We start from the raw sequence: 25,038 nt of genomic DNA, 5'->3' as shown, positions 1-25,038 counted from the left end.
CAAGAAAGAAAACCAGTAGGTGGCCGTTACAAGCAGACAACCTTAGTGAATTATTTACAGATTTACATTTTAGTCATTTAGCAGACGCTCTTATCCAGAGCGACTTACAGTAGAGTGCATACATTTTATTACATTTTAAATACTGGTCCCCCGTGGGAATCGAACCCACAACCCTGGCGTTGCAAGCTTCATGCTCTGCCAACTGAGCCACAAATACAAAATAGTTCATAGTAGTAGAAGATCGGCCTATAGTTTACAGCACCATGAACGTGACCATATCCCTGGCCAACGGCAGTAGCTCAGACAGCTTCATCCCAAGACCGATGTCCACATACCCCAGACCTCCCTCATCCCCATACCACTCTTCCCGTATGTCCTGCTTGCCCATCAGGAGGGCCCACTGAAGCTCCCCTCCTGCATTACACCAGGGTGCCGGTGGAGGCCTGGCAGGTCATCCAACAATGAGTGACAATGATCAAAGCAGCTATTCTCCGATTTGACAGCTCAGAGCAGTTACACCTTCAACACCACCTAAAAACATCAGCTAGGATCTTTTTAAACGTAGCTCTTTATTAGCTAGTTATAACTGGCATGGTCACGCGTCTCCTGCCATGATCAACTGAAAATGACCTCACGTAGAATGCATCCAATTACAATTCAGTATGTTGACACATGAATATTACATGCGGGAGTCCACGATCGCCAGTTAACGCTTGATCTGGTTGAGTCTAAGTCTCTAGTGTTGAGGTGGGAATTATCCACTAGCCAGGTAGCTGGAACTTATTTAATGAAACAATACCACAACTAGTGTTGGGAGAATTAAGGTCTCATGTTCTTTAACCAATTCAATTAAATGACTCAGTCTGCTATATCAGGATTTGTAGGATACTGATAGAAATAGACAGACAGACAGATGCTCAGTCTACTCCTCTTATCTCATACGTTGTCTCACACTTGCACCCTGCTTAGAAAAAAAAAAAAAAAAAGTCATTGTCCTAATTCTGACTAAAACTACACACATCAGATTTATAGATGTATGATTCTAATAGATTTCATACATGACAGGGTAGTTTTAGTTATAGTTCTACGTTAAATGTATTATTCATTTAGTCATTATTCATAAAAATCCCATAACATTAGAGATAGGTAGCAATGGTAAACTTGCATAAAGATGGCAGAATTAAGGTATGACATTGTTTTCGCACTATCCACACAGTTTTAAAAAGTATGGCGTTTCTAGAGTACTGAAAGTTTCCAAGAGCATCATTGGGGAACTGAAAAAAAGATGGAACTACCTGGACTCTGCCTAGAACTGGCCATCTGACCAGACTGAGCAACTGGGCAAGAAGAAACTTGAACAAGGAGGTGATCAAGAACACAATGACCACTGACAGAACTACAGAGTTCCTTAGCTGAGATGGGAGAACCTGCCAGACGGACAATAGTCTCTACACTTTACCAATCTGGGCTTCATGGGAGTGGCCAGACGGAAGCCACTCCTGAGAAAAAAAAGAATATAGCAGCCTGCCTAGAGGCACGTGAAAGACAGACTGGTGAGGATAGAGGGATAGTGAATGAAGAAAAATAAATGCAAATCTTCTTCAGAGTGCAAATGACCTTAGACTGGGTGAAGATTTATGTTCCAACAGGACAATGACCCCAAGCATACAACCAAAGCAACCCGTGAATGGCTTCAGAACAAGAATGTGAGTCATTGAGTGGCCCAGCCAAAGCCCAGAATAGAGTCTCATTGAAAATCTGTGGAAAGATTTGAATTTTGCCATTCATCAAACTTAACAGAGCTTGAGAAAATCTGCAAGGAAGAATGTGAAGAAAAAAAGAAAAGAAAAATCTAGAAGTGTAAAGCTGATACAGACATACCCAAAATGACTCAAAGCCGTAATTGCCGCCAAAGGTCCTTCTACAAAGTATTGATTCAGGGATGTGAATACTTATGTAAATGAGAGATCTGTATTTGAATTTCTATACTTTGCTAAAATTTCATTATGGGGTGTGTGTAGATGGGTTAGATATTATTATTTTTTTGAATACATTTTGAATTCAGACTAGTAACGAAACGTGGAATAAGTCAAAGGGTATGAAAACTGTATACTCTTGCTAATGACCATACAAAAATATGAAATGTTACTGATCATAACATATTGCTGAATAAACTTAGGTTATGGATTGAGAGTTACCTTTCTAATAGAACACAAATGGTTTTCGTTAACAGAAGCCTCTCTCATGCAAATTCTGTTGAGTGTGGTGTACAACAGGGCAGCTGGCTAAGGAAATTGTTTTTGGTTTTTACAAATGACCTTCCACTGACCTTGAACAAAGCCTATTTGTCTAGGTACGCTGATGACTCAACAGTATACATGACGGTTGCAACAGTAAAATAAATACAACATTAAAAAAAAAAAATAACTTAAGACACGTAACATACAGCTCCAGTCAGTTTTAGAATGGGTAACTAGCAATGGGCTTGTGCTAAATATCTCAAAAACTAAAAGCTGAATTTTTAACCCTAAACCTCATTTAGATCTATTATTGAATAATGTCACTATTGAGCTAGCTGAGGAGATTAAAATGCTAGGTGTAACTCTAAATAACATGCTGTATTTATCTATCAACTTTCCTAATATTAAGCACATTGCTTCTCTTTACAACAGGATTATAGCATACCTGGCCTGAATGAAAATGAACCACGGGAAAAAGCATCCTCCCTTCCATATTTAAGTGCATAGATTACATTTTTTCCCCATGCCCCAGTTCCGAGACGGGTGCATGATAATGTTCCATTCTAAATCAAAATACATTTTACACATATATTATTTAGTATATGTAAAGACATTAAATTAAGAATAATCTAATGGGTGACAATATTAGCCTATCACTTGTGAATGATGCCCAGCTTGTGTGCAGTAAAGCAAGAAACAGCTTTCCTTTTTTGGGCTACTTTTTAAAATCATAGTCACACACCTCATGTAGCCTAGCCTATAGACCTATATGTTTTGATAAGGTTTTTAAAGTGGCCAAATAACTTATAATTGAGCACATTTAATACGCTTTATAACCGGTGTAGAGCCTAACTGGCATACACAGGATGCGTGTGAGTTTCAAGTTTAATCGCATTTGTCCTCACTATTAAGAACAGTGCAAATGCAATCGAAAAATCACATCAAAACATCCTATCATACTTTTAAAACTCACCTCACTGTGATGATCAGTTTAAAGAAGTTCCACAGCAGGTTGAAACAGTGTAAACGAAATGGACAGCGCTTTCTAAGGTGATGATTCATTCAAAACAACCATATGCATATTAGTTTATGGATTGGCTTATGAGCCCAAGGCCAAATCAATAATAATTAAAATGATGATTGTGCCATTATACAATGCATAGCCTACCGCATATTATGCATGGTAGAAAAACAAAACTGATTTAAGATGTCTTTGATACATATTTTGTGAAATTTACATTTTACATTTAAGTCATTTAGCAGACGCTCTTATCCAGAGCGACTTACAAATTTCTTTCCTTAATGCATTTGAGCCAATCAGTTGTGTGGTGACAAGGTAGGGGTGGTATACAGAAGATAATCCTATTTGGTAAAATACCAAGTCCATATTATGGCAAGATCAGCTCAAATAAGCAAAGAGACAGTCCATCACTATTTTAAGACATGAAGGTCAGCCAATACGGAACATTTCAAGAACTTATAGAGTTTCTTCAAGTGCAGTCTCAAAAACCATCAAGCACTATGATGAAACTGGCTCTCACTAGGACCCCTACAGGAAAGTTACCAGTTACCTCCTCTGCAGAGGATAAGTTCATTAGAGTTACCAGCCTCAGAAATTGCAGGCCAAATAAATGCTTCAGAGTTCAAGTAACAGACACATCTCAACATCAACTGTTCAGAGGAGACTGCGTGAATCAGGCCTTCGTGGTTGAATTGCTGCAACAAAAAAACACTACTAAAAGGACACCAATAAGGAGAAGAGACTTGCTTGGGCCAAGAAAAACAAGCAATGGACATTAGACTGTTGGAAATCTGTCCTTTGGTCTGATGAGTCCAAATTTGAGATTTTTGGTTCCAACCGCCGTGTCTTTGTGAGACGCTGAGTAGGTGAACGGATGATCTCCGCATGTGTGGTTCCCACCGTAAGGCATGGAGGTGGTGGTGTGATGGTGCTTTGCTGGTTTTATTTCCTATTCAAGGCACACTTAACCAGCATGGCCACCACAGCATTCTGCAGCGATACGCCATCCCATCTGGTTTGGGCTTAGTCGGCCTATCATTTGTTTTTCAACAGGACAATGACCCAACACACTTCCAGCCTGTGAAGGGCTATTTTACCAAGATGGTGAGTGATGAGTGCTGCAACAGATGACATGGCCTCTAAAATCACCTGACCTCAACCCAATTGAGATGGTTTGGAATGAGTTGAACCGCAGAGTGAAGGAAAAACAGCCAACAAGTGCTCAGCATATGTGGAGTTACCGCAAGTCAGCACAAAGCCACCATTATTCCAGCACCATTTCAGCTTTTAAAATTATTTTCTGTTTATGCTGAAAACCAACTTAAAAAGACACCAAAAACAATTTAGTCCAATCTATGTTGTTAAATATGTGGCTGTCCTTACTGTTTTCTGTGTGTGTGTGTGTGTGTGCTCAAGTAAAACTTAACATGGACTCACCCACTTGTAGAACACCAATATCATCCTCATCTTGTTCATGTTGGCAGAACGGTCTATGGCTTTGTCATACAGTACACTTTTTGTTTGTTGTCATAGGCTACCTAGCTAAAATGCTTGCTAGCCTAACTTCCTTGCATTGGCAACAACGAACCAGCTAAGTTAGCCAGCTAGTTAACATGAGCCTACATCTCAGGTCAGTGGCACAACATTAATTTGTTAGATCAGAATCGGCATCATAATCATTGGCCTGTACAGAGAATTAAGTCAAAACCACAAGTCTAAAACCCCATCAATGGCTTAAAGGGACGATTTTGCAAGCCTGTTACTGCAGGACATCAACAGAAGCAGACATGTTTTTGTGAAAATGATGTTATTCTTAGAAAGTGATTTGATTGGTATGAAGCCAAATCCAAACTGGCCTCCTTGGAGGGCGTTTAGCTGCACCAGGACAATCCACAATTGAGCTCAGCAAACGCTGATTGGCTAGTTACAAAAATAAACAAAATCATCAAGGGAGGCCAAAAGCTTGCTAGCATCAATCAAATGCTACGCTGGCAACATGTCACTCTCTTTGGGTCCAGACAGCATCAGATATATGGCCTACACATACTGAGACAGAGGGGTGCTGTTTCCCTCGCTCTGATGATTTCTCGAGTGAGATTCCAGCCCCTTTGGAATTGACAGACAATTTCGAAAACCCAGAGACAAAAAATAAATGTAATACTTTTAAATGTTTTATTGGTCAAATTTTTGGGGAAGCCTGGCTTCCCTTGGTGTCCATGAATACAAGCCACTGCTAACCTGTCTGATAGGCTAAAATAATGTAACTTAAAAAGGATATTTCACCAATGTTAGGCAAGAGCCATACAGAAGTTCTGGATTACTCACCGTCTTTTTAAACGGGCTAATGTCCAAACACAGAAACAATCAAGCAGTGAACATATGGTGATGAACTATCACTTTAAACATCTTATTAGTGTACTACAATGCATTGCACACACACTCCTTGTATACATCTAGCCCCCTCTTCTTTGGGAGGTGGAGAGGTGACGGGAACCAACCTCCGTCTAGGGGACTGCTTCGATCACGGGGGTCCCTTCAATTTTAAGACTGGCCAGAGAGTCAGCTACCTCTTCTTCCTCCTCTTCCTCATCATCCTCCTCATCTTCCTCCTCCTCCTCGTCATCATCATCATCATCTCCGCCATCGTCCTCCTGGTCTCCCTCCCCTCCTCCGGACGATGACACGTTCTTCCAGTAGGAGTCGTAGCCAGAGGCTCCGTAACCTCCATAGCCGTAGCTATCCTCGTCAGCACCACTCTGTCGGCCAAACTTCGTCGTACGGGCTGCAGGGCGAATACAGGAATACAGACATGAGCTGAGAATTGAGTACTAATCCCGATCCGGGGAGTGCACATACACAACAATTAAAAGGCGTTGAATGTGGCGGGATACATTTGAGGTTTAAGATCCGACATCTGCTACAAGAAAAGAGTATGAAAACGAGTGATTTGTAATGATGCAAAAATTACTCAAACAACAACAACTAAAATTATGATATTACAGTATACATTCAACTGCACTGCCGTCAGTACTCAGTTTTCCTCTTAATGACTGAAGAGTTTTAATCCATGACTGACTTAAGCACTGATTAGATGTTAGATGGTGGACTCACTGGACATGCTGAGGTCCTTAGTCTCCTGGGTCTCATGGCCACACTTGGGGCAGGGAGGATTTTTACCCTTGTCCTGTTTGAACACCTTACTCTTCACATGGTCATCACAGAAACAGGCCTGGGGAGGGAGAGACACAGTTCAACCCAGATGGGCCTTGTTACTATAGGTTACAGTCATGTGTCAAATCCAGGAAATTTATTCCCTGTCCCACTGGTAAATGGTTGAAACTAGAGGGAATACAGCCATGATTGGAAGTGACTTTTCGTAGCAGATTAGGAGAACAGTTTTATTTTAGCTAACCCTAACCTAATTCTCCAAACCTGCTGCGAAAAAGTAACCTCTAGTTGTAGCTGTATTCCACTTAGTCAGAAGCCTGGTAAACGGGTACTTATTTACCGGAAAAAAATCGACTAAATTAACAGTGCAACTGGGAATGTACACATTTCCCCCCGAACCAACACCCTTGCCTTTCTTGCAATAACACTTGTCTTTTCTTACGAGCACTGACTTTGCTGGTAGCTGCTTTATGACTGTGATATGTGGTTCTCTCACCTAGTTACCTTAAAATGAATGCACTCAATGTAATGCCGGGCGTACATGACACGACTTTCAAAAATCCTAGCAACGCTGAGCCTCGAGCATTAAACAACCATATTTCCTATAGTAAACAATCTGGCAGAGACGGGGGGGGTCGACACACTACAAGATTCTTCACTTGGTCGTGAGGATGCTCCATACCACGCCGTCTCGCCAAAACAATACGAATAGATTGTTACCGTGGCTAGCTACAACGAGCTGTGGCTCAAAACAGCCTCATAAAAGTCCAGTCAGACATTCACACTTGCCCTACAGAGTTGAAATATCTTGCCAATACATTTTGGGACTGAATAACATTGGGTGTGAACTTCAGAGCTGTAACATTTTTACATTTTGTTAAAGGCAAGCGCAAACGCATTCTAGTAGTAGTCATCGCTCCTGCACGAGCGAGTGCACATTCTGGGTGATGCGAATCAAGATCTTGGTCTTCCCTGGCTAGCTCTCATTTGGCTATTGCTGATCGCCGTTCTCAAAACTGGTCGTTGCACATTTCACATTACAAGAGCGCTGCAGATTTTGTGCGGATAAAATCAAAACACGGGATCGATCGGTAGCCCTCAGATTGTGTCTCTGACCTGCTCACATTAAATGAGCGTCGGTGACAGCTACGAGTAGGCAACAACATGGGGATGACGTCTCCAACCTCAAAAAGTTGTCTGGGACAGCTAAAACCAGGGCCAAAAATCGTGTAGTGTTCGCACGGCTTAAGTCGCTCTGGAGAAGAGCGTCTGCTAAATGACTCAAATGTAGATCTCTCGGGTCAATGTGTATAGAGGCAACAGCGGTAACAAACAACTACACTGGCATGAGGAACAGTGGGAGAGAGACAATTGTTTACAACATAACACATTGTGTTGATTTAATACCTTAGTGTTCATAGCCCTTGGATTTCTTCACATTTCATTGTGTTAAAAAGTGGGATTAAAAAAATATTGTAATATTTTTCTCAACAACCAAATGTCTAACATTTAAGATGAATATAAATGATAGTTGTTGCTTAATGATAGGATTGCACAATCCAGTTGTATAAAGTATCTCTTAGATACTTACCCAAATAGACTCCCAGCTGTAATTGCTGCCAAAGGTGATTTTAACATGTATTGACTTGAGGAGCTGAACTTAAGCAACAACTATCACTACCATTATTCTTTTCATAAGTCTTCAAGCTCTGTCAATATTGTGGGGATCATGACTAGACAACAATTTAAGTCTTGTCATAAATTTTCAGCAGATTTAAGTCAACTGTAACTTGGCCACTCAGGAACATTCACTGTCTTCTTGGTAAACATCTCCAGTGTAGATTTGGCCTTGTGTTGTAAGATATTGTCCTGCTGAAAGGTGGATTTGTCTCCCAGTGTCTCTTGTACAGCAGACAACCAGGTTTTCCTCTAGGATTTTGTCTGTTCTTAGATCAGTGGTTCTCAATCCTGGTCCTGGGGACCCTGAGGGGCGCACATTTTGTTTTTAGCACTCAACAGCTGATTCAAATGATCAACTCACCATCAATCTTTAATCATTTGAATCAGCTGTGTAGTGCTAAGGCAAAAACAAAATGTGCGCTACTTTGGGTCCCCAGGATCGAGAACTGCTGGCTTAGACCCATCTCATTTCTTTTCATCCTGAAAACCTCCCTGGTATTTGCCGATGTCAAGCATACCCATACCATGATGCAGCCAGCACCATGCTTGAAAATAAGGAGGCAGTTACTCAGTGATGCTTTGTATTTAAGCCAAAAAGTTAATTCCTTGGCCTTTTTTTCTTCAGTTTTAAATTAATGCCCTGCTGCATACAATATGTATGTTTTGCAAATGTTTTTATTCTGTATATGTGTGTTCTTTTCACTCTGTCATTTAGTTCATTATTGTGGGGTCACTACTAAGTTGATCCATCCTCAGTGCTTCCATCACAGCCATTGAACTGAAACTGTTTTGAATCACTAATGACCTTATGGCAACATCCCTCAGCAGTTTCATTCCTGTAGCTCAGTTCAGACGGATGACTGCATCTTTGATGTGTCTGAGTGGTTTAATACATAATCCACAGCATAATTATTTACCTGACCATTCTTAAAGACATCCAAAGTCTGATTTGTTATTGTTACCCATCTACCAATCACTGCCCTTTATGAGGATTTTGAAAAGCTCCTTGGTCTTTGTAGTTGAATCTAAGCTTGAAATTTGACTGAGGGACCGTACAGATGTTTTATGTATGGGGGACAGAGGAAGGGTTAGTCATTCAAAAACCATGTCAACCCCTATTATTTCACACAGAGGGAGTCCATGTAACTTATTGTGTGATTTGTTAAGCCAAATGTTACTCCTGAGCTAATTTAGGATACTTCTCATTTATATTCATCTTTATTTTTTTTAAAGTTTGAATTGTTATTCCACTGACAGAGTATATTGACTAGATTGTTGACAAATTACAATAAAATCCATACTAAATCAGAACATTTTGGGGGAAGAAATCCAAGGGATATGAATACTTGGATCTCCATTTTACATTACCTTGCAACGCAGGCAAGAGTGTTGCCCTAATCTGTTGCAGGAAGCACCTGAAATGAACATGGGGGAAAACACAGTATATATTAACACATTGAAAATGTTTATTTAAAATCACTATAGCTAGGGGTTAACCTTTCTCTAAACTTTCAACTGGCAGAATGCCTACTTTCCTATACGTTACATGGTGTTCCTCATGTCTGCCAAAGTCTGCCCTAAGGCTAAACGTCAACAGGTTAGTGTTGAAACCTTGATTTCTCATGAGCCAACACAATGTGGATGATTGGCGTGTGAGAAAGACACCCTAATTGCTCACATTTGTAAGTCTCCGCCTCCAGGACTTGGCAACTGGCTTGGTGCTCAAACTGGTCATCCTCACACAGGAAGTTGTGGCAGAAGGAGCAACGGTATACCCTTCCACCTGTGTCAGATAGGAAAAAAGGTGGAATGATTACAAAAGGGACAAGGTGGATGGCAACCAGCATTTGGGTGCATGTATTGACATAAAAAAGCAAATTATAGGCCTTGTTTAGTTTTGCAGACCAGGCAGGTTGGATAATATTATAAAATGGCATAATTTACCATGGTCCCATACACAGCGTTCACACTCGATACAGTCGGCATCCATGAGAGGACATGTGCAAGCGTGGGTACTGAGGCACTTTCTCCCGTGGCACACCCAGGCCTCACAGAAGTCACACACTGCCCCCTTGTGGACAGAGACAACATCTCACATTACACATATAAAGACATCCAATGATAAACTCATGACTGTGGACAATCTGGGCACATATCACAATGTTAAATATATGTAGGTCTACACCAGGGGTGTACTCATTACGTCTTGCAACGGAAACCATTTGCCATTTAAGAACCAAACGGAAGCAAACAGAGCAAACGAAACGGTGAGGGACCTACCTTCAATTTGTGCAATAGAGACTAAACATTTTTCATTTGGAGTAAATGGTTACAATTGCAGAACGTTTTGCAACAGAATCGGCATAATGAATACATCCCATGGTCATATTCACTAGAAACCAAAGGAGGCAAACTATCGGGGACTACCTGAATTTGACCGATAAGAAACACTTGTTTTCCATTGTGAAACGTTTTGCTATGGTGTGCATTAATGATTACTACTGAGTATTTATTACTCCCATCTCAATAAAGTTTCTCAAACGGCTCTCATCTCTTACCACCATGCCCATTCCCGTAGCGTGGATCCCTGGGTGCTTGATGACACAGTCTGATGACTTCATGCATTTGGTTTTGCCTTTAGTTGGAATACAGGAAGACAGTTTCACACCACAACATGATACATGGTTCTTGCACTCCTATACAAATATCTTACATGTAACATTGTGCAATATCTTTCTTTGCCACTTGAGGGGATAAATTAAGTTGGGCTCAAAGAGCTCAAGGGATTTTAAAATCAGAAACATGCCATGCGTCACAATTTATCTTAGACTCACCACATTGACCACACTGGGGCAGCTTCTGAACGTTTGCACAGAAGTAGCAGAAAGCTCTGTTCTTCTGCCGTCTTGGGTGTCATTGAAACAGGGGAACAAAGTGTCAAAGCCTCCATCACCTGTAGATTATAGTTGCTAATAAAGAAATAATGCATCTTGTTCAAATAGTTGAATTGTGTTCACACAATGTAACCTTTATGTAACTAGGCAACTCAGACAAGAAAAAAATCTTATTTACAATGACGGCCCACCCTAGCCAAACCCTAACGACGCTGGGCCAATTGTGCACCGCCTTATGGGCCTCCCAATCACGTCTGGTTGTGATACAGTATGCAATTGAACCAGGGTCTGTAGTAGTGAGATGCAGTGCCTTAGGCCGCTGCGCCACTCGGGAACCCCAATGTTAGCTAGTTAAGTTATTCATTAAGATGAATGTAAAAAAAAATATTGATTGAAGATGTCTTACCTCTGGCATTTGTCACATTCCTGCAACACCAGATGAGGACTACAGTAAATTGAGGACTACAGTAAGTACTAAGGAAATAATCATGATTTACAGTCATTGTTAGCTATCCATTTCATATTGTGCTGTGATGAGAACATGTATATTATTCCATACCATTGCTGAATTGCAAGGGGACTTTGCAACGTCAACAAAGCCCTTGTTGGCTCGAGTCTGTTTCTCCCGTTCCTTGCGGTTCTCTGCCTTCTTGCGTGCACCAGTCTTCTTTTTCGGCATATTTCAGTTTCTGTAGTTGACTTTACTGAAGGCATGTGGGGGATTAGCAAACCATAGCTATAACTAACTAACCAACCAACCAACCAACCAACCAAGCCAGCCAGTTCAGTCAATTGCATCACATCTTGACAGACTGGACACACATCATTAGTCTAGGTCCTTACGAAAATATAAATGTTGTAAAACTGTATTAGTTAGTTAACTAGGTATCTACGTAAAAAAGTGAAAAAAGCAGTTATTTAGCTATCTATCTGCTTAACGTTACTGTGCGTGTGCTGAGCAACACAGTTCAAACACGCGCTAACTAGCTTGACTTCATGGAAATACCAGATGCAGCAACGACATGTAATAGAAATTAATTTTATAATTAACAGATAATCCTTAACCGACATGTGCTGTTTATATATTTTTTAACACATTATAACCCAAAATGTAAAGAAAGACTTACCTGGAATGTTGCAATCCACGGCTGGCTCAGCTTAAAACGGAAGTTACAAAAACGGATATTTAGTCCGACTGAGTATTCTTCTCGCCTGAATTGTGATTCGCCTTTTCGTTCCTATGTGAGTACCTATATTTCTATTGTACATTAATTTCCCTTTGAGCTCAATGAAATGTTATATTAAACTATGAATTGTATATTACATCATGGTTTGGCCAATTAAGGTTGTTATTATCAACGCTAGTTCAAAAATACATACTTAAAAAAAATGATATTGTATTCTAAAGTCACTTCAGTCACCCGCCACCATGACCCATGAATGTTGTTAAAATGAATTGGGCTTTACCAAAGAAGCCTTTGCAATGTCTGTTCTGCAGCCAGGAATGAGTGAATGTTTCACTGTATCCAGGACAACATAGGCTAACTGCAGTGGTGCAAAACAAGATCTCACCATTATAACACAATGGGTCAGCAAGGCCCTTGGAACTTAAGTCTACCGCTTAAGGATACGCCCCTTTTTTCCAATTTTCTTCTAAAATGACATACCCAAATCCAACTGCCTGAAGCAAGGATATGCATATTTTTGGTACCATTTGAAAGGAAACACTTTGAACTTTGTGGAAATGTGAAAGGAATGTAGGAGAATATAATAGAATAGATCTGGTAAAAGATAATACAAAGGAGAAAAACGTTATTTTGTATTTTTTTTGTACCATCATCTCTGAAATGCAAGAGAAAGGCCATAATGTATTATTCCAGCCAAGGTGCAATTTAGACTTTGTCCACTAGATGGCAGCAGTGTATGTTCAGCGTGTTAGACTGATCCAATGAACCATTGCATTTTGTTAAAAATGTTGTATCAAGACTGCCAAGCATGTCAATATTGTCAATACTGTCAGTAGCATTAGCAACTACACAGGTTATTTAAACAAGAGTATGATCATCATTGATCATGCTGGTCCGGAACAAAAGCCTGCACACCCAGTAGCTCATCCAAGATTTGATGGCTGGAGATCTTGGACTAGGAGATTCCTGACTCCGGCACTCTTATAATAACCACAGAGATACATATGTATATTATGTTGTACTTAATTCTGTGCTGATTAACTTCTCATTACAAATGTCCAGGGGGCCTTTTCCTATCTTTCCGACATACGATTGGCTCCTATGGTTTGAGCCGCCTACTACTGGCCTTTACAATTCACTTAAGCATGTATCAAAATCACAAATCACCCACACAACCCCCTCAACCCTATTTCGAGCGACCAAGAGATTATTCTATCAATGCCTTAAAGACCAATATTGACCTCTAGGTCAGTTGCTCTGGGTGGGTTGTCTGCCTTTCCTCTATTTTCCTCTCTTCTCGGATACAGATAAACAGAAATGTTAGAGCAACGTTCCATCAACATTTTAAAGACCAATATGAACCTCTTCAGTAGTGCTGCTGTGTTGCCTACTTGCCTTTCCTCTATTTTCCTTTCTCCGTTAATACAGATGAACTAAGATATTAGAGCGTTTAATAATCGCTTCAAACCAGAGACCATGAAGAGACATTATATATTGGAAACGAGGATTTCAGTTTCTCTACATCCCAAATGGCAGCCTATTCCCTGTATAGTGCACCATGGCCCATAGGGTTCTGTTCAAAGGTAGTACACTATGTAGGGAACAGGGTGCTCTTTGGGATGCCACCCGTCCCTCTGGTGCTGAGTGAGCAAACTGTCATCTCGGCCTGTGCTGTGTGGATGTGTGAGTCTCGAAACTGGGCGGTTTGTTTTGCTCCTCTCTCTTCTCTCTTCCTGCTTTCCAACTGTCCCTCTGTTTTTCTATCCTCTGTCTCTGTGTGAAATTGGCTGTTTTTCTCGTTCTTTCACTCTTGTCTCTCTCCCTCCATCCCTCACTGCCTTAATTTTTCTCCTAGCTTGTATTTTCTCGAACCCAATTTCATTCTCTCTTTCACTTCGTTGGTTGAGGACTCTCTTTCTCTATCTCAATCAATCAAATTCCAATTAGTTTTATGAAGTCCTTTTTACATCAACAGTTGTCACAAAGTGCTTGTACAGACACCCAGCCTAAAACCCCAAAGAGCAAGCAATGCAGATGTAGAAGCACAGTGGCTAGGGAAAAACTCACCAGAAAAGGCAGGAACATAGGAAGAAACGTAGAGACGAACCAGCTCCGAGGGGTGGCCAGTCCTCTTCCATCTTTCTATATGTTTCTTTCTATAAAGAACCCTCTGTCTCTCTTTTCCAACAAATCCAATTTGTTTATTTCACTGGGTTGGTTGAGAACTCTCTCATACTACCTCTTTCTCTCTCTCATCCCTCTCTCCCTCCTGCCTGTCTTGTTGTGAACAAACCCCAACCCTAGCAGCACATCTGTCAGCTTGTCATTGAGTACGTATTATTGACATTGGGCTGAAGGTGGGTGGCGTTGGAGAGTGAGATATCTCTCCCCCGCTTGAACATCATGACTTCACTGCTTGAATTTATTCTGATGTTTCCTCCAATAAAAACCAATGGCCTTCTGGAAAGCCGTCTGTCCAACTCTTGGCTTGAGCTTTTGAGTCTCTGACTTTCTCATCACCGATTTCTCTCGCCAAAAAAATGAAATGATAGTTTTCAGCTCTGATTTTTTTTCTCTTTTCTTTCTCTCACTGTCTCTCTTTGTTCTATTTTCTTCCCTCGTTAATTATTAATAACCTTTCATGTTCAAAATTATGCACTCTCCTCAAACAACAGCATGGTATTATTTCACTGTAATAGCTACTGTAAATTGGACAGTGCAGTTAGATTAACAAGAATTTAAGCTTTCTGCCCATATCAGATATGTCTATGTCCTGGGAAATTTTCTTGTTACTTACAACCTCATGCTAATCGCATTAGCCTACGTTAGCTCAACCGTCCCGTGGAAGGGGCACCGATCCCGAAGAAGTCTACACCTGGTCTGCAGAACACAGGCCTAACACACCTTCACAGCAAAGGAAATAGGCTACAGTACTAGGCAAAAATATGTATACTAGACAAAAATATAGACACAACAATTTGTAAATGTATACTAGACAAAAATAGACAACATGGAACAATTTCAACGATTTTACTGCGTTGCAGTTCACATAAAGAAATCAGTCAATTGAAATAAATTAATTAGGCCCTAATCTATGGATATCACATGACTGGGAATACAGATATGCATTGTTGGTCACAGATAGCTTTAAAAAAGGTAAGGGCGTGGATCAGAAAACCAGTCCGTATCAGGTGTGACCAACATTTGTCTCATGCAGCGCTACATTTCTCTATTCGCATAGAGTTGATCAGGCTGTTGATTTTGGCCTGTGGAATGTTGTCCCACTCCTCTTCAATGGCTGTGCGAAGTTGCTGAATATTGGAACACGCTGTCGTACACGTCGATCCAGAGCATCCCAAACATGCTCAATGGGTAACATTGTCCGCAGCACAAGGTTCACCTGTGTAATGATCATGCTGTTCAATCAATAAAATAAGCTTTTTGTGCATATGCATATATTTTTGTTCAGTGTAATCACTTACACATGTATGAGTTTTAGTAGTGTTCCCATGTAGGCTAAGTAGTACTAAAATCTAATTATCTTTCATTCTTTCCACTAGAAGTATCCCTCTCCTCCCATGAGTGCCCTCAAATTTCCCAGCTGCTACTCCTTTCCAGAGAGCCATTCTTATGTGTCGGGCTCCTGAGAGGCGCAGTGTTCTAAGGAACTACATCTCAGTGCTAGAGTTTTCACCACAGATCCTGGTTTGATTCCAGGCTGTATCACAACTGGCTGTGATTGGGAGTCCCATAGGGCGGTGCCCAATTAGCCTAGCGTCGTCTGGGTTAGGGTTTGGCCGGGGTAGGCCGTCACTGTAAATAAGAATTTGTTCTTAACTGACTTGCCGAGTTAAATTTGAAAAATTAACTAACCGTATTAGGTGGCTCAAATTACAATGCTATGTGAGTGGGTGCGACGGCAAACACAGATTTGTCCGTCAACTGCCAGATGGTGAAGCATAATTCCCATTTCAATGGAGCATTTCCACTGCTCCAGAGTCCAATAGCGGCAAGCTTTACACCACTCCAGACGATGCTTGGCATTGTGATCATAGGCTTGTGCGCGGCTGAGCCGCTGTTGCTCCTAGACGTTTCCACTTCATAATAACAGTGCTTACAATTGACCGTTGCAGCTCTAGCAAGGCAGAAATTTGACAAACTGACTTGTTGGAAAGGTGTCATCCTATGAAGGCGACACGTTGAAAGTTACTGAGCTCTTCAGTACGGGCCATTCTACTGCCAATGTTTTTATTTATTTATTTATTTTACCGTTATTTTACCAGGTAAGTTGACTGAGAACACGTTCTCATTTGCAGCAACGACCTGGGGAATAGTTACAGGGGAGAGGAGGGGGATGAATGAGCCAATTGGAAGCTGGGGATTATTAGGTGACCATGATGGTTTGAGGGCCAGATTGGGAATTTAGCCAGGACACCGGGGTTAACACCCCTACTCTTACGATAAGTGCCATGGGATCTTTAATGACCTCAGAGAGTCAGGACACCCGCTTAACGTCCCATCCGAAAGACGGCACCCTACACAGGGCAGTGTCCCCAATCACTGCTCTAGGGCATTGGGATATTTTTTAGACCAGAGGAAAGAGTGCCTCCTACTGGCCCTCCAACACCACTTCCAGCAGCATCTGGTCTCCCATCCAGGGACTGACCAGGACCAACCCTGCTTAGCTTCAGAAGCAAGCCAGCAGTGGTATGCAGGGTGGTATGCTGCTGGTTTGACTATGGAGATTGCATGGGTGGGTGCTCAATGTTATACACCTGTCAGTAATGGGTGTGACAGAAACCACTAATTTGAAGGTGTGTCCACATACTTCTGGCCATGTAGTGTAGTATGCTAGTGTGCATTTCGTAACGATGCAGCAGAGACCAGCTTATATCATTGAAACATATGGTAATTTACATATTGGCCAATGAATCATGCCAGAATAAATAATTTCAATAGCATTGGCTCACCCTAACAGTATCAGAGAGGGTTGACATAAATATTACTGACAATAAGGAAATAGAAACCAGACAGCTTCACCCCAGTTGGAAAAACTTGCAATAAAATGTATTGTACCTCACAATCATTGACTCACACACGTGCAGCATTGTACTATAGAACTGTACATCATTAACACTGCCAAAAACATTTACATATTCCTCTATATAACAAAATAGCAATACTGTAGAGTTCTGCTGGATATAGCATACAACATTTTCGTAACATTCCCCAAACCCACAGCTGGTATACAAGTCTAGATAAAAGAACACAGACTCTTAAACAGCACACATACAGTGACAATTATGTCATGTGCCATTTCCAATATTGTAGCCCTCTCTCTTAAAAACATGGTCGTGTCAACTGTCAACCGCATTCAAGGTCAACCGTATTCAAGACGTTTTGTGCCATTTCGTTGTAGTATACAGAACTCTCCTTCAAGTGAAAAAGTGCATTCTAGGTAGGGTGGGTACACAACCAGTTAAAGAAAGACGACAAGAAAGAGAACTAAAAGCTACATTAAATGATGAGTTTCTATTATGTATGTTTATGTATACCTGACATAATTATACCATCATTGGGGTAAACAAGAACCTACTATAATATTATAATATGTGCATTCATTACTTTATATTTGGAAGAACACCCCGGTTTCTATAAGTGTTCATTACGAATATAACAGATATTATTTCGAATTATGTTCAAATCAAGGCCATTGCTTCTTCATGGTCATTAAAAAAAAAGAGTTGTTGGAATAAGTGGACGTAAGGAGTTTGAGAATGAGAGAATGACCTTTCAGGAAGTGAAGTCAATTAAACACGACCCCTTACATGAAATAGGAAGCAATTAAAGGCTTTTAAATGTTCTGGCTTCACACAAGTGAAGATGTCAGACACGCATACACACACAGTACAATCAGGATCTAACAAAACCCTCCTCCGAGCTTAATTGCTTCCTCTTATCTTGTCCCCCTGTGCAACACAAACAAATGGGCACATGGAAACGGTGTGGTGTGTGTGCGAAACCAACCCCCAGAGGGAAATCAAATGCTGTTAGTTGTTTCTAGGGCCCTCAGCCCATAGTAACAACTGTAGAGCTGCGTGTGGAGAGGCTAGATGATACTACCATATTTTAATGGATCTCTAGTATTCTGGCCAAGGATGCCATGAGTTCTGGTGGAGCACTTAACACCTCCATGACTCAATCCCCATTCTCTTCCCTTCTCCCATAACGTGCAGTTTCCATCACTGATTTAAAAGCACTGGATTGGTGTAAACATTGGCTGGAGGGCGTTTCCACCATTATAAAATCCATTATGTGAAGTGTGCACACTTAGTGAGAAGTGTGGAGAATCGGAACGCAAAAAGTGACCATAACTGGGAAGAATATGCTTTAAGTGTGCCATGTTCAATGCATGACGCACCCACTCTTCAGTCTCCATTCAGTCGATTGATCAAATATACATTTATGACGCTTATACAATATTAATTACACAAATGTAGTGTATTTCACAAACTGATACTGCAAAACAAAGCTAAATGTAATGAGTCTGACACACTAGGAGGGCATACAGATGTACCTAATGCATAAGCATGGGAGATTTCAACATTCTCCCATAGATTCTGTAATCCTTCTCTGATTGACAAGGACAGGGGGGATTATGGGTAATATGAGCTTCTTACATAACTGGGACTTGATTGGTTGTTGATTGGTTGGCGGCCTAAAGGAACCAATGATTAAATGAACAAACACATAGTAAGGAAGAGAAACCCAGTATCAAATAGTAAATGCTCGATCACAACAGTGGCCTTTGTGCCATTTCATGCAGATTTTAGCCTGAAAATCAAATCTAAGTTGCATATTAAAGCAATATAAGATGATCATATGTTAAGGATGAAAGTACACATTTGTAAATGAACCAATGTGTCGAGAACCTTGAGGGGACTCCAAAGGAGAGAGGAACCAAACTCAAATAAAAATTGGCCTTTGATACAATTACAGAGCAATAATCAAAATCGGGGGAGGAAGGACATAAACCATGAATTAATACATGTAATTCAAAATGCATTAGCATTACCAGTGAACTCTTGAAACCAGGCAACTATTCTCTCCACTCCATTTCTCCTGGACTGTAAATATTTACCTCCATTTTCTTTTTCTTACAAAAATAAACTTATTTTCATACTAAAATAAATGCTGTTCGTCAGACTTTCGTTTCCCTACACGAATGTACAAAAACAACGGCAATTTTGAAATTCAATATAGGAAGAAAGAAAAGTTTTATCCTCAGAAGAAATGACTAAGAGGTACAAACTATCTGCAACAGGGTTTAGTCAACTCTTTCATAATGAATTCACAGTCAACCAAAGCCACAACCAATGCATGGTATTCCTTCGCCAGGGGCTATCTAGTCTCTCTAGATGGACCAGTTGCTTCCCACAATGTACCAATGTTCCAGCATACTAGTGCTGTTGCCCTAGGTCTGGGATTTCTCACACTAGGGGCTATCTAATACACCGAGTTCAGATATAGCAAAATGTAATTTACTTTTATCAACAGACAACTTCGATGTGCTTTTCACTATCCAACCAATGGGTGAACTCAACAACGCCCACAATGCCATCTTGCTTTGTCTTCTAGAAACTGAAGCAACATCAATACAAAAACTAAAACTGCAAGAAGTTGGCACAGAGCAAATGCACCGCACTGCAGACACACGTTATGTTAGGTAACAGACGATTTCACCACATGCTATTGGGTGGCTCGACTGGGAGATGACATGACATTAAAACGGAATTCAATTCCAATCTGTTCTTCATGAACAAACAGCCACTACTATAGCCTCCTGTGCTGTGTTACTGGCGGTGCTAATAAAGCTTTAGCAGTTTGAAACAGGGCTATAGCTGACATCATCACTACACATCTCCATTACCGTGGGCTGTGATTGTCAACTGGTGGGGTAGAACAAACTCGTAGTTGGTCCCCACAACACATGGTGTACTGTACTTCAGAAGTGGAAATTAAACGATAGTCCTAAAGACCCCTAAATTAACGATAAGGATGCAATTGAACAAATCGGATATTCAGAAATGCATGACAACATGTGCATAGTATAATTGCTACAATACCAACAGCATTGAATGTTATCAAAATTATTTCAAGCAGAGATGGTGAAAAAACATCAGCTTCAAGTTTACCACAAGTAAATGCTGGTCACTCAGAACACGCACTAACTGTTTTTGACACTCAAAGCCCATGCTGCAGGAGGCTTATATTGACCATATACAGTATAAATAGATATTCCTATAACTAGGTGTAAAGATTTCCGTGTTTCGTTCTGGAATAGTTGGCAGTGATGATCTCGTAGAAAGAAATCAAAATGTCACATGTCCAAAGAGTCAATAAAGTGATGGTGACAACTAACAGAGGTGCTAAACTATACCCCCAGTCCAGAGGCTAATAACAAGAGCTGTGATTGGCTGCCTGGTTTCCATGGCAACTGAGCGTGACAGTAGTCAGAAAAGAGAGGCAGGACAGGAGGAACCTGTAGACGAGGCAGTGGGGACAGATAGGTGTGTTGCACTGCTATGGGTTCTATTGCTTGTCTCTTATTTATTTGGAGCCACTACCTCCCATCAGGGGGCCAGGCACTGTCCCTTCGGTCCCGTTTCTCATCTCCATGTCGACCCCTTGAGCTTCCTTCCTACTTGGCTCTGATTGGCTCAGGACTTGACCTCGTCACGGTCGTGCCCGAGGGAGAGCTCCATGTCGGACAGACCCACCTCCACAGCCAGGATAAGGGAGGTGTCCGAGTCGCTGCTCAGCGGGGGCTGGTGCTCACCTGCAGGGAGAGAGAGATCAGTCAGCACAGACACAACATGGTGGTCACCTTTAAAGAGAGGGTGATACAGGTAAACCTGAATGGACCCAAAATGGCAGTTAATGTGCAGTAGCAGAGACAAGATGAGGCGACTGATGATGGCATAGTAGGGAACCTGACGAGATGTAAACTGCTCTGCAAGTGCTGTGATGTCCACTTGACTAAAGACAGACTGCACTACACCAGGCCTTAGGGGATAGCAGCGCTACGCCGGGCCTTAGGGGATAGCAGCGCTACGCCGGGCCTTAGGGGATAGCAGCGCTACGCCGGGCCTTAGGGGATAGCAGCGCTACGCCGGGCCTTAGGGGATAGCAGCGCTACGCCGGGCCTTAGGGGATAGCAGCGCTACGCCGGGCCTTAGGGGATAGCAGCGCTACGCCGGGCCTTAGGGGATAGCAGCGCTACGCCGGGCCTTAGGGGATAGCAGCGCTACGCCGGGCCGTTGGGGATAGCAGCGCTACGCCGGGCCGTTGGGGATAGCAGCGCTACGCCGGGCCGTTGGGGATAGCAGCGCTACGCCGGGCCGTTGGGGATAGCAGCGCTACGCCGGGCCGTTGGGGATAGCAGCGCTACGCCGGGCCGTTGGAGATAGCAGCGCTACGCCGGGCCGTTGGAGATAGCAGCGCTACGCCGGGCCGTTGGAGATAGCAGCGATACGCCGGGCCGTTGGAGATAGCAGCGATACGCCGGGCCGTTGGAGATAGCAGCGATACGCCGGGCCGTTGGAGATAGCAGCGATACGCCGGGCCGTTGGAGATAGCAGCGATACGCCGGGCCGTTGGAGATAGCAGCGATACGCCGGGCCGTTGGAGATAGCAGCGATACGCCGGGCCGTTGGAGATAGCAGCGATACGCCGGGCCGTTGGAGATAGCAGCGATACGCCGGGCCGTTGGAGATAGCAGCGATACGCCGGGCCGTTGGAGATAGCAGCGATACGCCGGGCCGTTGGAGATAGCAGCGATACGCCGGGCCGTTGGAGATAGCAGCGATACGCCGGGCCGTTGGAGATAGCAGCGCTGCACAGTCAGATGAATAGAAAACAACTAGATAAGTACAGGGGACCATCAATCTACTTCACATATGCTCTCTATGGACTAACACCATTCCTGTCCCACTTTCCTGCAGCAAATCAGGCCTTTTTCTGGCAACATGCTGTAGCACGGTCCAAAGTGAAGGATAACCGTAAGAAGGATAACCGTAATAAGTTAACAGACAGCGCTCGTTGTTTACGCTGCCGGGCATGGAGTGCACCGCGACCTGTCACTGCAACACGGCAATTCAGCAGAACACTGATAGATCAGATCCTTCATCTCGGGGCGGTTATCAGGCGGCACCGTGAGCTAGTTAGCGACACAACAAACAAACAGAACTCCCATTAACTCCCAGCTAATTGATGCAGGAAGAACACAGACTGTGTGACGGGCTGATAATGAGAGTCTTGGTTGACAACCAACACAACAGAACTAAACAGTGTATGTGTTAATTACACACCATCCATTTCCAAATACCCTGGCATAAGCTATTTGAATTATACAAGTTGCAAGCAGGCACCAAACATGAGCTGCATCCTCAAGGAGGTAAATGCCAACCTAATACTAATATATAACAGTTCAACCCTGTCTGTCCATGGCTCCATTTTGTCATGGTTACATAAAGGCTTGGAGGGAGGGAGGGAGAGAGAGAGAGGGCAGGGAGTCTGAAGGCGTGTCCTGAAAGGCTCTGGCATAGCAGCAGGAGTTCAGGCTCTAAGTGATGCCAGCTGCTATTCACAGAGACTGGTGAGGAACAGAGAGAGAGAGAGAGAGAGAGACTGGTGAGGAACAGAGAGAGAGAGAGAGACTGGTGAAGAACAGAGAGAGTAATAACCTCATCTGCAAGCCGAGAAACTGGGATGGACAGTAACCAAAGAACTGAGAGTGATAACGACAGAGCTGGGACTGAAAATCCCCGACCTACTATTCGTGAAAGGTAGACTGGGTGTCGTTGCGGACGTAACAGTGAGATACGAGAGGAACGGGGACACCCTCGAGAACGGCAGAGCAGAAAAGGTGGAAAAATACCTCCCCATCACCCCGATCATTGCGAAACAGTTCAGCCTCAGCAGGGTGCTGGTCTACGGCTTCCCGATGGGAGCCCGCGGGAAGTGGCCCACCTCTAACTTTGAACTGCTGAGAACACTGGGCCTATCAAAGCCGCGAAGTGCGAGATTTGCGACTCTGATCAGTAGACGAACCCTGCTGTACTCACTGGACTTCCTAAAGGCCTTTGGCCTAGAATGCAAGGTCGGGCGTCCGGCCGGGACCGGAAGAGAGGACGAGGGCGACGAAATTGAAACGACAGGGCAGGGCCAACAGTAGAATGGTGACTATAGCGGGCAGGAAATATACAAACAAATGGGCCGGGGAACAGGACCCCAATACCTAATAACGGTGACGAGTACATATAAGTTTAAGGCCCAAGCAATGGGGCCGTGCCAGCAATAGAACAACGATTATAGCGGGCAAGAAATAATATAAACACTATGGGCGACCTCGAGCGGAAACGAGAGGGAAACAGGTCGCAACGTGAGCCAAGTGACACAGGATGCACTTCCTGAACGCCGAAAAAAGGTGCCGCCGGTGGGTTGGGTACCACCAGTGAAATCTTCTTATCTTGACCCAGTACAGACTCAGAGGAATGGCAACTCCAAGGAGACTGGTCCTCCCAGGGTTTCTCCATTGGGCCCGACTAATAGGGAGTTTGTATTCTTGGCCGCCGTACACCGTCTCAAACGCGGTTAGCTCCAAGGAGTACAGGCTGGGTCAGGGGATCCATCGAAGTACAATTTTACCCCGCCTTCCATCACTGACTTGTAGCGTTCCGAAGGTCCCGTTAGTAGGGAAGTCTGCTGATTATGCCGAATATCGTCCCGTTCAACTAAGGCTGGGTTAAAGCTAGATATGTGAGGAGTGGAAAGGGAATTTTAACCCCACGAGTGTGTTGCATCGTGGAGAGTAAGTAAGGCCTCCGGTCGGTAGGAGGCGGCTGATGCGCAGCCTATAAAACGTAGAAATGTCAACCTCGCCGGGTTTGGCGCAAGCGGGTGTCAAAGTGAAGATATACAACCGGCGGAACTCCTGTAGTTGCCCGTGCTCCTCACACTCAGTGTGCAAATATAGAGGTCGCGCAGGTTACGGCGAGAGCAACTATGACTCTCTTCAGGTAGCCAAATGCTTCGTCATCTAATTAGTGACGCGCATGAATGGATGAACGAGATTCCCACTGTCCCTACCTACTATCTAGCGAAACCACAGCCAAGGGAACGGGCTTGGCAGAGTCAGCGGGGAAAGAAGACCCTGTTGAGCTTGACTTTAGTCTAGCACTATGAAGAGACATGAGAGGTACAGGGAAGAGACTCAGGGGGTATGCTAATTTGGTATAGAGCAGACCTAACTCACTCCATTAAATTAATCAAAACAGGAACATTTTACATTTGGCTAGAAATTCAAAAGGAAATTATCTTAACAGAGAAAAATGTCCTCCTGTGTGCTACCTATATCCCCCCACTAGAATCCCCATACGTTAATGAAGACAGCTTCTCCATCCTGGAGGGGGAAATCAATCATTTCCAGGACCAGGGACATGTATTAGTCTGTGGCGACCTAAATGCCAGAACCGGACAAGAACCTGACACCCTCAGCACACAGGGGGACAAACACCTGCCTGCAGGTGACAGCATTCCCTCCCACATATGCCCCCCTAGGCACAACTATGACAACATAAACAACAAAAACGGGTCACAACTCCTGCAGCTCTGTCGCACGCTTGGTATGTACATAGTCAATGGTAGGCTTCGAGGGGACTCTTATGGTAGGTACACCTATAGCTCATCTCTTGGCAGTAGCACTGTAGACTACTTTATCACTGACCTCAACCCAGAGTCTCTCAGAGCGTTCAGTCAGCCCACTGACACCCCTATCAGACCACAGC

The 25,038-nt window shown here is 43.0% G+C and overlaps 2 protein-coding genes across 3 annotated transcripts in view; both read right to left on the bottom strand.

Moving 5' to 3' along the window:
* Positions 1-5,419: 5,419 nt before the first annotated feature.
* Positions 5,420-12,241, bottom strand: znf330 (zinc finger protein 330). The gene is made up of 10 exons (XM_055924013.1): positions 12,131-12,241; positions 11,563-11,707; positions 11,410-11,429; positions 10,944-11,014; positions 10,668-10,744; positions 10,054-10,180; positions 9,788-9,892; positions 9,478-9,524; positions 6,373-6,490; positions 5,420-6,043 (listed from the first exon to the last, which is right to left on the bottom strand). Exons 2-10 carry the CDS (start codon positions 11,680-11,682, stop codon positions 5,766-5,768), a joined length of 963 nt encoding a protein of 320 aa, XP_055779988.1. The 5' UTR covers positions 11,683-11,707; positions 12,131-12,241; the 3' UTR covers positions 5,420-5,765.
* A 2,965-nt stretch (positions 12,242-15,206) lies between these two features.
* rnf150a (ring finger protein 150a) overlaps positions 15,207-25,038 on the bottom strand; it is a 33,680-nt gene continuing 23,848 nt past the window's right edge. For both annotated transcript variants that reach the window (XM_055924011.1, XM_055924012.1), the window contains one exon: positions 15,207-21,029. In XM_055924011.1, coding sequence (XP_055779986.1) covers positions 20,911-21,029 — 119 coding nt within the window. In that variant the 3' untranslated portion in view covers positions 15,207-20,910. The remainder of the gene's footprint in view (positions 21,030-25,038) is intronic.

The sequence above is a fragment of the Salvelinus fontinalis genome, chromosome 5, assembly GCF_029448725.1.
Source record: "Salvelinus fontinalis isolate EN_2023a chromosome 5, ASM2944872v1, whole genome shotgun sequence".
NCBI classification, from domain to species: Eukaryota; Metazoa; Chordata; class Actinopteri; order Salmoniformes; family Salmonidae; genus Salvelinus; species Salvelinus fontinalis.
This window is presented reverse-complemented; position numbering and strand designations above follow the sequence as displayed.